The sequence below is a fragment of the Drosophila teissieri genome, chromosome X (assembly GCF_016746235.2).
Source record: "Drosophila teissieri strain GT53w chromosome X, Prin_Dtei_1.1, whole genome shotgun sequence".
Taxonomy (NCBI): Eukaryota; Metazoa; Arthropoda; class Insecta; order Diptera; family Drosophilidae; genus Drosophila; species Drosophila teissieri.
Window position 1 is genome coordinate 3,257,562 of NC_053034.1, and position 12,913 is coordinate 3,270,474.

Below are 12,913 nucleotides of genomic sequence, written 5' to 3' on the forward strand. Positions count from 1 at the left end.
TCAAGTCGATTTCGTATTTAATAACAATTTACTGCAGTGGCAAAGTAAAGATGCACTATTGAACAATCAAGTTTCAGGCTGGATTGTGATTTATGTTGGAGGAATTGTCTTTCATTTTTCACTGTGCAATGGCTGGTGAAAACAAATGAACTTTTCCGATTGTCACAAAAAAAGTAACAACGAACAACACAAAAAGGCCAAGAAAAGTTGCTGCGCCTGTCACATTGTCACAAAAATCGAATAAAGTTTTCCATTGAATTTGTGCACCCAACCCCGCTCCCCTTTCCCTAGATTTGTGCGCTTTTCCGCTTACCTGTTGCCACCTGTTTGTTGTCGTTGCGGCAATGAAATGGAGTGATTTCCCAGCACTTCTTCAGCACTTTTCCCTGGTCACTTCCTGGTCCGCCGGCCCGGTCAGAGGTCAGGAGTTCACTCCAGCACTCGCAGCTGAAACGAACTGCTCCATTATTAAACAGCACTTTGGGCACGCAGGCCAACTACCCGGCGTTTCTTCAACTTTGGCCCACAGCTCCACTGGGTCCGTGCCCCCCGAAAAGAGTGGAAGTCAGTTTTCCACGCCGCCGATCTGCCAGACGAGCTATAGACAAAAGCCGTTCCCACTTGCCGCCCACCCAGTAATTAGAATGCGGGAACAGTGGCAGTGGGGCACTGCAAGTGTGTGTTCCCACCCGCAAGGTGTTCCCACTGCTGTTCCCAGTATTTTGGCTCTCTTAAGAGCGCCTAAGAGCAGAAAAACTTAAGCGCTAGGAAAAGTACTGTTTTCTTATTCGAAATACTTGTGTTACTAAGCAGTTGTGCCACTTATTTTGTTGTCTTTTAAATAAAGTCGAAAGTTGTATTTATTTGAATAACTTTTAACAGAATGCTGGATATCTGATAGTCAGAACTTCCCCTCCATTGCTGAGAACAGTTGCCGACACAAAGTGTGCCCACTTGAAGGAGAACATCCGGTGCACATCCTTCGTTCATCCACAGGTTGCTATAAGCCAATTAATATAATGAGTTTGTTTTCAAGGCTCGCAGTGACAAAACAATAATATTTAATCAGCTGGAAGACCTATAATTTGATAAGCCTATCAGGCGTGTTATCGCTGCCATTGCATCGTCATTTGTGTGGGGAAAACCTCTTCAGGAATGCCCCACCTTATCGGGTGCGTAATCTCCATAAGCCCCCACCGAACTTAAACACCTCCCCACAAATAGAGTAATTACTCACCCGCAATTATCTGTTTTTAAATGTATTTCTCCACCCATTGGATATGGGTTTTCTATTTATTGGGACCCTTTTATTGGCAGCTTTGTTTGCGTTTTTGATGTCCTTATCACTTGCGATGCATTAATAATGCATTTGAATCATTTGCATGCGCACTCGCTCAATGGACAAATCTAATTAAATAATAATAATTAGGTTCGCTAATCCCAAAAAGCGCAAAAAATAAATAAAGAGACAAATAATAATACCAAATTGCCATAACAAGTGCGAAAGATATTAATTTGATTTTTGTTTTTTATTTCATTTTTTTGTATATGTAATTTAAACGGTATTTATATAATAATACAGAAGCTTCTGGGTATTAAAAGTATAGTATATATATACATATATATAGATATATATATGGGTATAGGTTGTATTGAAGGAGTCCTAGTGCACCCTAAACGCTGGCTGTGATTGCCTAACCATGATGGTGTCCATGTTCATGTCCATGTCCATGTCCATGCTCATGTCCATGTCCATGACCACGTTTTCCGTGCTTCTTTCCCTTCTTTTCCTTCTTTCCCTTCTTTCCCTTCTTGCACTCTTCCTTCTCGACTTTGGCGCTCTTTTCCTCGGCACAGGATGGGGCACGCTTCTGCTTTTCGTTCCGGCACTGGGATCGGGACAGGGAACGACTGCGGCGACCTGGGAACTCAGCTGGTGGTGGTCCATGATGGGCGAAAGGAAACTCCGGACGGCGCTGGTAGTCAAATGCAGGTCCTTCAGTGGGTTCTCTTTGGGGAAACTCCGAGAATGGACCAAATTGGGGGCCATGTTGTCCGGGAAAAGGGCCGTGATGCGGGCCAAAGTGATGGCCATGGTGTCCGCCATGATGGGGACCAAAGTGGTGGCCACGGTGACCCTCATGGCGAGGACCAGAGTGGTGGCCATGTGGAGGACCAGAGTGGTGGCCGTGTGGAGGACCAGAGTGGTGGCCATGTGGAGGGCCAAAGTGGTGGCCATGTGGAGGGCCAAAGTGGTGGCCATGTGGTGGCGCAAAGTGATGACCATGGGGCGGTCCGAAATGACGCCCATGTCGACGGTGCCTCTTCTGCACTTCGCCATCCGAACTGGAGCTGGAGCTGGAACTCGATGAGGAGCTGGAGCTCGAAGAGGAGCGCTGCCTTCTTCCCTTGTCCTTGCCCTTTCCTCTGCCTTTGCCTTTGCCCTTGCCTTTGCCCTTGCCCTTGCACTTCTTCCCTTTCTTCTCATCCTCCGACGAAGAACTGGAGCTGGAGCTGGAGCTAGAGCTGGAGCTGGAACTGGACCTCGAACGGGAAAGGGATCGCTCTACTCGACGGCCATGTGGTCGACACGGTTGGCCATATCCGTATCCGTATTCTGGTCCGAATCCGAATCCGAATCCGAGTCCGAGATCTCCACGACAGTCGCGCCGAGATAGTCTAGGCAGCGAGTGGCTCCTCCGACAGGCCGCGGCATTGTTCTGGGCCCACGGCAGACCCATCCATCGAAAAAACTGGCACTGATCCTGCCAGGGTGCGCCAGAGGATCTGCAATCGAAGTCATAGGGCGAAGGTCCAGCTGGTGGTCCAAAGTGTGGTCCAAAGTGGGGTCCAAAGTGAGGTGGTCCGAAGTGATGACCATGTGGATGGCGGTGGTGAGGGCGGCCATGTCCATGTCCATGTCCATGTCGGCCATGATGATGCGGCCCGTGACCATGCTTATGGCCATGCTTGTGGCCATGCTTGCGACCATGTTTGTGGCCAAAACCGTGACCAAGCCGGCGACCGAAGCCGTGATGGCCATGTGGTCCACGGCGCCAAGGATTGCTGGCCCAGCCGTAGCCGTAGTATACCTCTTCGCCCTCGGAGTCGGAGCTCGAACTGGAGGAGCTGGAACTGGACGAGCTGGAGCTGGAGGAGCTGGAGCTGGAGGAGCTGGAGGTGTTGGAGGGCTCCTCCCCAGTCGCCGGCTGCTCCTCCGCCTGTTTCTTGGCCTGCTTCTTGGCCTGCTTCTTGGCCTTCTTCTTGTCCTTCTTGGCCTTCTTCTTCAGCTGCTTCTTGGCCTTCTTGGAGCCCCCTTCTTGCACCTGCTCCCGGCACTTGAACTCCTCCTCGGACAGCAGAATCAGTGCGTGCCCCAGCATGCGCTCCACCTTGTTCACCTTATTCATGGCTTTGGTGTATCGCTTGTTACGGGATGGCATCCTGACATCGCCCTCCTTGGCGGCCGTCTCCTCCTGGCCCCAGGCCTCCTTCTCGGCCAGCATGACCAGGGCCTGCTCCAGAACGCGCTGCAACTTGTTCACCTTCTTCAGCGCATTGGTGTATCGCTTGTTACTGGGTGGCGTCCTGACCTCCCCCACCTCGGAGGCCGTATCATCCAAAGAGGCAATATCGCAGTCGATCAGCTCCTGGGGAACTTGCTCCTGATCCTGCTGCTGCTTCTGCTGCTGCAGTCTGGACAACTCGCTCATGTTGATCTCTTCCTTGGGATTTTCCTTCACTGGTGTAATATTTGTTGGTTTCGCTTGGTTTTACGGGTTAGAGTTCGCTGGGATACGCTATGCCACAAAGCTGAAAGCCTGAAAACTGATGCCATTCGCTTGCCGGCCGGCACTTTTTATACGCTCGGCGTTCATCGGCGTTTGTCGGCGCCAGCGGAGCGGAAAGGGGGCAAGGAGGCGGCGAGAACGCCCCACACTGGTGGAGCTCTGAAATGCGTCGCAGAACAAAGGGAGAGCCGTTGGGGCACAGTGGAACCTGCCTTGGCCAAACCGAATGATCGAAAGGATGGTTACTTGCTACCTTGATGCACGAAAATATTCATGAATGCAATGATGCATGGACAACTGATAAGCTTGGGTGGTGCCTAGATTTATATTCAATCTATGAAATGACACAACAAAAATAAATAAACAAAAATATCATTTGCAAACCTAGTCTAAATACCAACGAAATGTTATTAATGACAACACAGGATCTTCTTGTAACTGAGCTGCAAGTGAAGTTGATTTAGGTCCACGTTAGGCAGGCTTGTCTGTAGCTTGGCGCCCTCTCACCAACACCAATGTCGAGTTTGTTTTGCTATCGAGTACGTGGATTTTGCGTCGTTCTCCGATTGCCAAAACAAAACAAAACCGGAAAAATGGTGGAAAAAAGCTTTGGCGGTGGGGATTTTTTTCAAGAGTTTCGTCATGTGATGAAATAGCCACCCAAACAGAAAAAGAAACTATCCAAATGATCCAAGTAAACGAAATTATGTTCATGTGGAATTTCGCAAGATAATGAAAATATCAAAATGGATAAGGAACAGTCTGGAAAATGGGAAATGCAGTCTCCCTGGCAAAGTTCACAGTCCAAAAAGGAACCGAACTTATTTTACAGGACATTAAGTAGAAGGGATCAGGATCAGAGATCAGGGAGCACTCGTTGCAGACTCAGATGAAGATCCTCATAATGCTCCATGATCAGTTATCACTCGTGCACTAAGTAGATCATCAACTGTAAATGAAATTATTACCTGCATTTAAATTCCAATTTAACAAAGACACAACACAGGTTTATTTTCCATTTTCCATTTGGCATTTATTTATATTTGAATATTTGCAAAATACACTTAAAATTATTTAATTTATTGCATAGAGATCAGCACATTACCACGTCATCGCTTCTTTAGATATATTTTATTATTATATTATATTTATTATATTATTTAGATTATATTTAATAAGTAGTATATCAGAATAATACATAGTGTTACAATGTAACACTATTAAACTATGAACACATCAAATATTCATTAAGCTTGGTTTACGAATTTCACCACCAGACTTTCATCATCAGAAAATGCTGATTATATGTACATATATTTTTGAAAATTGCATAAATATTGGGTATATTGATAATACTCAGAACTAAAATAGGATCACAGATTTTTGGGGGGGTATTCAAATATTTTGGATATTTGTATCACATTTCTAATGGGCGAAAACATAGATTCACATTATAGTTCCACAGGACTGATTTCTTATGAAAACAATACCAAATATAATTATTCATCTTTCAATTTGATTTTCCATTCACAGAATTTCATAGGGTAGCAAGGTGTTTTGGGCCGATTTCTTGCGAAATCATATCAGGGGGTGCACTTATTCATAATAAAGGAGTGAACATAGATCTCAGGGGTTCCAGGGACTTTTGAACACGAAAACAAAAAATTAAGTATGTACATATATACACTTGAGTTTTCATTTTGCATCAACTTTATCACAACGCAGCTCAACGACTGAGGCATCAGATCTTTGTATCTCGTTTATTGCTTTTGCAGTTCCTCAGAAACTGGAGAACCGGTTGGGGGCAGGGAAGTGAGTCACATATTATATATATATAGTAGTCACATAATATATGTACATTGGTCGGGGGGTATGGGCAACTTATATAAGGCGATTGGAATATGGGATTTGGGGCAGGCACAATATCTTCACATAGGGAGTGTTTAATATATATGATATATATATATATATAAGAGCGCGAATCTCTGGCACTGGGCACTGGACTTTACTTTGCTTGACTTTGCTTCTTTTTTTCATACTTTCTGTATTGAATGTATTTTGATCTCTTGTGAACACACGTTGCGAAAAAACGCTCCGATTTGTTCGGCCGATGTCGCCAAATGAAAGCCCCACGTACGTGAGATAGTGCCCCCAAGTGCTCCCCAAAGTTTTGGCGCAAAAGCTCAAAGCTTTCGCTAACTTGATAATGAACCAATGTCGGAGAAAAACTGAGAGAGCGGGTAGGGTTGTCAGTGCGATATGGTTTTAAGCCGATCGCAAGCTTTGTTGGGCCCAAACTCACCGCAATCCAAAACCGATTTGGGTTCGGATCAACCGACTGTATTCCATCACTTTGCTTTTGTTACTCGGTACAGCGCGAATTCCTCAGGAATTCTTCAGCGTTAAAGTTAATTTTATTAGGTGTAAATTTGGAGCTACAGTTCTCGAAGATATAAAAACTATTTTTTTAAGATTTATTAAGATTACTTTAAAGTATATTTTAAGTAGATTTATTTGTTATAACATTGATAGCAAACGAATGCAAATAAATTAATTACTGCTAGATCCCACAAATGACCTTAAGATTAGGCAAATTCTGGGTGTTACGGCAATATCGTTGCCATCCTGCCCAGTGGCGAAAACCATCCGTGGCTTGGATGCGCTTGGCGCAAGTGGCCGCCTCCCTTAGATTTTCCTCCAGAAAATCTACAAAAATATATAGAACTTGAATGGAATATTGCGATTTCCAGCAGGAGCCTTCAAACCTTCGCACTTGGCGTTGCAGATGCCGCCACGCCTTCCCTCCTGACAAAACCGGCCATTGATTTGGAACAACCCATAGTTGCGAGATCCATTCGGATTGGTGGCGATCCTGCTGGTATCCAAATCGCTCTCGTGCTCCAACAAACAAATCCCTTTAAATGGGCGAAATCATAAGTCACCCATTTAGTTTATTGATATATCTACAGTGGTAACACCCCCACTCACAATTGGAGAGCAGACTGCGTTCGAAGCCATGCTGGTCGAGCAGCTTGCGTGCCAGTTCACAGCGCAGGAAACGCTTGGCGGAAACCACGACGGAGTCGCCGGCCAGCAGCAGGAGCAACCCCAATCCCAGCCAGAACCACGATCCGAACAGCGCGGCTCTCATATTGCGACTGCTTGGCGATGGCACCTGTGGCAGCTTCCGCAGCGTCGTAGAATCGAGTGACCTTGGCAAAATGCCTCCGGAAAATCCAATGGGATGGAATGGGATGGCATCCAATGGGGTCAGATGGAAGGCAGATAGTGGAGACCCGGTGGCAGATAAGCTGCTGCTTGATCCCATTCCCTTACTGGATGGGAGCTCTCGCTTTTGGGGTATGGAAATCACAAGCGACTGTTGTTGTTTGCGTTCATAAATCGTTTCTCTCTTTAATATACATAGAGTCCATGGTTGGTTAGTGTTATCATAATTTAATCGATAGTTAAGCCTAGGTCATAAGATAAACTGTGTGTGTATAATTATTTATTTTTCGCTATTGTATAAATCTCTCTCCTGTTGCCAATTCTTTCGCTACGTAGGTCCAAAACATTTACTCCTCGACTGAACTTGTAAATATCTACGTGGGCGGTATGTATGTATATGGGCCCGTAATATAGTGTATATATATTAAATATATATATAGTATGTGTACATAAGTTAAGTTACTGCAAAGTTAAATATATTGGCAGAAGCGAGCAATTGGTTTTTTATTTCATTCGTATTCGTTATAATAACTTATGAACATCAGCAAATAGTTTCTCTCTTGGTTTTCCCCCCACGTTTTCTTCTTCGTCTTCGTGCTTTTGCGTTTTTAGTTATCCATTCCGTGTTGATTTCCTTTCGGGCGATTCAGCGATTTTTCCCCCCAAGTTTCTGATGTGGGTAGTTTTAAGTAACGTTCTGTCGTAGTTATGGGCAATGTTGGTACCGAAAGAACTTACAGCTAGTAAAACATGTTAATTTCCCTTCAGTGTCTTTTCGTTAACTACTAAAGAACAAGTACATGTAAAACGAGAACACAAAAGCCAAACTCCTGAGAACTACAATTTAAAATGAGTGCGTGCGTTTCTTCCGTCGTTTTGTTTAACTAACTAAAGCTTGTTCCAAAAAAAAAAAATAACGAAAGTGTACAACTAATTTTGAGTGGGAGAAACCAAATGCATTTGGCATGTGTGAGTATCTGCCTTCTCTTTCTCCGGCACTCTGTCTGTCTCTGTCTCTATCTCTACCTTCGTCTCCGTCTCTGTCTCAAATCTAGGATTTCCATGCTTCTTCTTCTTTGCCTCGCATCCTTTAGTCCCGCTTATAGCATGACCTAGTCCCTAGTAAATGCGTTCGTAGAAGAGCAGATAGGCCTGGGCCTTCAGCGCCGTATCCTCGCTGACCTCCTGGACACGCGAGTCGGACACGTAATACCATTTGCCAGGCGGCGCATGCACGTTGGCGGCCTCCTCCTGCTGCTGCTGCTGCTGCTGCTGCTGCTGCGACTGCTGCTCCTCGAGCGGCGTGGCTGGGGCATGGCTCTCGTCGGAGGTGGACGAGTTGCTGCTGGAGTTGCTGAAGTCATCGCTGTCGTCCATCGCCTTCAGGTGCAGCTCACGCGCCTTCTCCTTGGCAAGCAGCTCCTCCAGTTTCTTCAGCTGATCATCGTCCTGGTCCAATTCCGCTTTGCTGCCGTGCGGCAGGAACTTCCAGCGTTTGTCGTCCGGCGTCACCTTTGGCCGCACCTTCACGTACGCCGTGTAGTGGCCACCGTACATGCCGCCCGAGTGCTCCACCACGCCGTATAGTGCATACAACAGCTTCTTCTGCTTGCGATCGATGTTCGGCAAATTCTTGACCTTGGAGCCACAGAAGGCGGCAATGTCCAGCAAATTGGGATAGCTAACCGGACGCGTCAGCTTGCGGAAGACGCAGCGCGGCCCCAGCTGGAAGCGTTTCAGGTGCAGAATGAGCACCGCTGGTGGACTGGAGACCAGCAGCTGCTTCGTAGCATTGGTGTTTACCGACTTGGCCTTCGGATCGCTGCCGTTAATGCGCTGCGTGCAGCTGTCGCATCCCACCTTGTTCTGTCCCGTCATCAGTTCGACAGCGGTGAAATTGTTCAGGCAGGACTGCACCGAGCACTCTCCATCCTCGCACTGGTAGCGCGGCGCTATCGTGGTGCTCCAGTCCGAGTAGCTCTGCGTGCGCACTCGCTTCGCACGGGCCTGGGCTTGCGCCAAGGCCTGGGCCTGGCTCTGGGCCTGGGCCTGTGCCTGGTTAGCAGTCTTCGCTGGCTGCGCTGTCGCCTTGGCTTCTCTAGCTTCGCCAGCTGTGCCATTGGATGCACCCTGCTCAGCACCCACTGAGATCTGGCGGATCAGCGAGGCGCCCTTCTCTGAAAGTCCAGCACTGACCAGGCTCGCTGGCGCGGACGCATCCTCCTGGCCGGCAGATCCGGAACCCGAGTTGTTGTTGCCTGTGGCATTCGTGCTGGTGCTGCTGTTGGTTGCTGTTGGTGCTGGACTGGTGGCGATTCCCGAGTCTGCAAGCGTTCGAAAGGAAAGACGACGAGTCAGTATATTATAGCAGGCAATTATTCAACTTTCGCACAGCAATGCTAATCACGAACAGTGTTTTGTATAAACCAAATCAACTTGCATGCCAATGCAATCTTTATAATTAATAAACCAAACTCAAGTATATACATATTAAGTTAATCTTGAGAACTGCATACATATGTATGCATTTAGTATTGGTTATTGCAAAGTACCTCGGTTTAGAGGTCATATTTAAATAATCAAATGTAACACACTCCTTCCACTCACCATTCTCGTCCTCTTCGAGCGAATCCTTGTCCATGTGCTCCGGCGTGTCGTCGCGCTTCTCGCCCAGCTGCTGGGCATTGCCATTGCTGTCTGTGTAGAACTTGGAGGGAGCTGTCAAGGATGCCGAACTGCTCGACAAATTAGTTGCGGACGGCGGGGCTGTGTCCTCCACCAGATTGTCCTCAACATCGGCATCGGAGTGCTCCGAAGTAGTCACGCTGGACGAGGTGGAGTCCTCGGTCTGGACCTTGGGCTGTTCGGGGCCATCGTTAGCCTGGCCATCGCCGGCACCCAGGGAAGCCAATGGAGCAGCGCCCGGTTCTCCGGACTCGGCCAATTCATTTCCATTTCCGCTGTCATTCCCGTTCAGCTTAAGGCTCAACTTCTGGGCCTGCTTGTGGCGCTGGTGCTTGGCCGCCCGCTTCGCCTTACGCTCGCGCTCCTTCTCCTTCTTCACCTGCGACTTGGATGGGCCCAGGGATCCCTCCTCGCCAGCGTGCAGGAAGAAGGACGTGGATGAGGCTGTAAAGTTGACGCTACCATCCGTAAACTTGGTGTTTATCGTCGGCTGACTGGAGGTCTGGGTGACGCTGGAGCTGCTGGGCGCTGGACTGAGCTCAGGACTTGGCTTTCGGCGCTGCGGCGGCTGTGGCTTCTCTACGGCCACGGGCAGCGACATGTCCAGGAAGTACTCGTGCCGCGAGGAAACGCTGTGACAGTCCTGACAGGTGAGCGTCGACACGAGGAAGCCACGGAATACCTGCTCCGGGCGCAGGATGCGGTCTCCTGCTTGGTTGCCATAGATCTTGCACTTCTGTCGCATCTCCTCTGACACACTATTGACATCTTGATCCTTGTAGCCAAGGTTCTGCAGAATCACACGCTGGTAGCGCTTTAGATCCTCGTTACGCACGCTCTCCAGCAGCTGGCGCAGCAGTTCGTGAGCATCATGCTGATCGCCGCCCGTAAACTGTGGACACTTCATGCACAACCTGTCGAAGAGTTTGCTGGGCGTAAATACGCAACCGCCAGCCTGCAGTTCCTCAAGGGCATTGGCTAACGCGGCGGTGAGTCCGCCCCAAGAGGAGAGCGTACCCTTGATCATGGGCAGCTCAATGTCTCCTTTGTCCTTTATGTTGAAGGTTCCTCCAGGTAGGACAAATCTGTAGAAAGAAGTACTCATCAGATATAATTGCTTTTCATACACATTATTAGCTATGAACTTACTCTTCCCCGGGCTCCGCCAGTTCTCTTAGCACGCTAAGTAGGAAAGGCGTCTGGGCGAGGCACTGCATCACCGCATTAAAGAAGCAAGTATTGCCCAGGTTGGTCAATCCTCGCACGCGCGGCAGCCGGTCCATTTCGATACGCGGCGTTTCCAGGGTCAAGACTCGCCTGTCCCCAGTGTCGCCATTGGTGGTGGCCGAGTACTGACCAATTCTCTTTGCCATGCCCGGCACACTCGTCAGCGAGTCTGAGGGCGAATGCCCGGAACTGGGCGGTGGTGGTGGCATCGGTATGGCCACCTGGCTGCTTCGAGATCCTCCGCCGGCGCCCATCGCCAGAGCCCCTCCTCCGCCGGAGTCGTCAAATGATCCGCCAGTCATTGGCACGATCGGTGTGAGGTGCTCCAGCGTGGATTTAATCTTCTGCTCGATGTAGCTAATCGTGGGCGGACTGGGCGTGACCGTGGCGGTGGGCGGCTTTTGGGCCAACTTCTTAACCAGCTCCACGCACTCCAGCAGGTTCTTGCGCAGATTGGAGCAGATCTTCATGTCGCATTCATAACACCAGATGTCAAAAGAGCGCGTGTTCATGGCGAGGGCATGCGAGTCCGAATGAGGTGTCTGAAACACATATATGGAGTATCAATGTAAAACGTTGAAATCTTTTGCAACTGGCGTGACTAAAGTTCAATGGAGTGCTTGGATCCCTGCTCACCTGGTAATGTTCTAAAGCGTGCTTGTGGCGTGCCCTCCCGCACAGCTGGCTGCCGCACTTGAGGCACAGCCACAGGGTGCTGTCGAACTCAAAGTCTGCGGGATCTCCGCCCGAACCGCCAGCTCCTTCTCCCGATTCCGATCCCGCTCCGCTGCCCACTGTCTTGCCCAGCTTCTGGCACTGACTGCACTCGTAGAGCAGGCCCGTGGACTTCAGTAGACGCCTCAGTCGGGCCGCGTCCACCGCCTTTTTGATGTGCTGACAGCTGGCGGTGGTGGGCGTGGCGCCATCCACCTGCCCGGCGGAGCCGAGTGCGTTCCGATGGTGCAGCTCCTCATCGCCGGAATCCGTTGAGCTCTCGTGGTCGTGACTGTCCGCCTGACGCTTTTTCACCATGTCGAGCACCTTTTTGGCCTTGGCCTCCTTGTGGACGCGCTCTGCAGGAAATATGAAGCGTTGCATTCAGATGGATTTGGAATTGTATGGAATGCAAGGGATATGGACACACGCTGCTTGCTGCTAATTGGGCAATCAAGTTGGATAACTGGCAGCGGCTGCGATTTCGATTGGAACTCGCACCAACTGACTGACATTATTCGCTTTGTTTGCTTTGTTGTCTTTCGTCACGTTTGGAATTGTGACCCAGGATTTGAGGTTAAGTTCGTCGCCCCGCTGCCAGTCAACGATATTGAGCGCCCCCGCGAGCCCCGCCCCCACGGTTGTATGGCCACCCAAACATATATGTATTACCCTTTTTGGGTGATTTCATGGGAATCCAAAGGACTCCGCACTCACACACACACGCACACGGACACACAAACACGAACTGCGATTACCCACACACATGCACAGCAGCCACTGGCTTTGCGCGAATTCTTCAGAATTTGCGTATTACCTTAAATTTACTCGCTGCGAGATCCGTTGCACATGAGCATACAACATATATGTTTTACAGCACTTCAATGCGCTTTTTATTCGTATATGCGTAAATAGAAAACGTGAGCGACGTGACCAAGTGTGACCGTTGCTTATTTTGGTCGCAACACCCGAGTGTGGCCAAATTGAGCCGTTGTCAGAATCTACATAACGTTTTCTAAATAAAAGATATTATTTAATATATATCTTTGAACCTTGGATTTAAGTTTTAGTAAGCTGTTCCGACAAAAGATAGGCTAGGATTCGCCCAAAATAGTCTACTGGTATCAAACAAAAAACAACGATTGATTTCCAGAGAATTTTGCTTAAAATTTCAAAGCACTGCTCTCAAAAATATCGTCTCATATCGTCTCCCAAATTGAGCCGTTGTCAGAATCTACATAACGTTTTCGAAATAAAAGATATTATTT

General features: G+C 48.5%; 3 protein-coding genes across 3 annotated transcripts; all 3 read right to left on the reverse strand.

The window, feature by feature from the left end:
* Nucleotides 1-1,510: 1,510 nt before the first annotated feature.
* LOC122623556 (hornerin) lies at nt 1,511-3,818 on the reverse strand. Its single transcript, XM_043802776.1, has one exon. The coding sequence runs from the start codon at nt 3,711-3,713 to the stop codon at nt 1,695-1,697; it is 2,019 nt and encodes a 672-aa protein (XP_043658711.1). The 5' UTR covers nt 3,714-3,818; the 3' UTR covers nt 1,511-1,694.
* Nucleotides 3,819-6,285: 2,467 nt separating this feature from the next.
* LOC122623792 (lysozyme) lies at nt 6,286-6,960 on the reverse strand. Its single transcript, XM_043803128.1, has 3 exons — nt 6,780-6,960; nt 6,557-6,706; nt 6,286-6,497 (listed from the first exon to the last, which is right to left on the reverse strand). Exons 1-3 carry the CDS (start codon nt 6,940-6,942, stop codon nt 6,352-6,354), a joined length of 459 nt encoding a protein of 152 aa, XP_043659063.1. The 5' UTR covers nt 6,943-6,960; the 3' UTR covers nt 6,286-6,351.
* A 534-nt stretch (nt 6,961-7,494) lies between these two features.
* Nucleotides 7,495-12,621, reverse strand: LOC122623791 (ubiquitin carboxyl-terminal hydrolase 16). The gene is made up of 5 exons (XM_043803127.1): nt 12,463-12,621; nt 11,568-12,004; nt 10,854-11,473; nt 9,627-10,789; nt 7,495-9,343 (listed from the first exon to the last, which is right to left on the reverse strand). The coding sequence occupies exons 2-5, from the start codon at nt 11,961-11,963 to the stop codon at nt 8,139-8,141; spliced, it is 3,384 nt and encodes a 1,127-aa protein (XP_043659062.1). The 5' UTR covers nt 11,964-12,004; nt 12,463-12,621; the 3' UTR covers nt 7,495-8,138.
* Nucleotides 12,622-12,913: the final 292 nt, after the last annotated feature.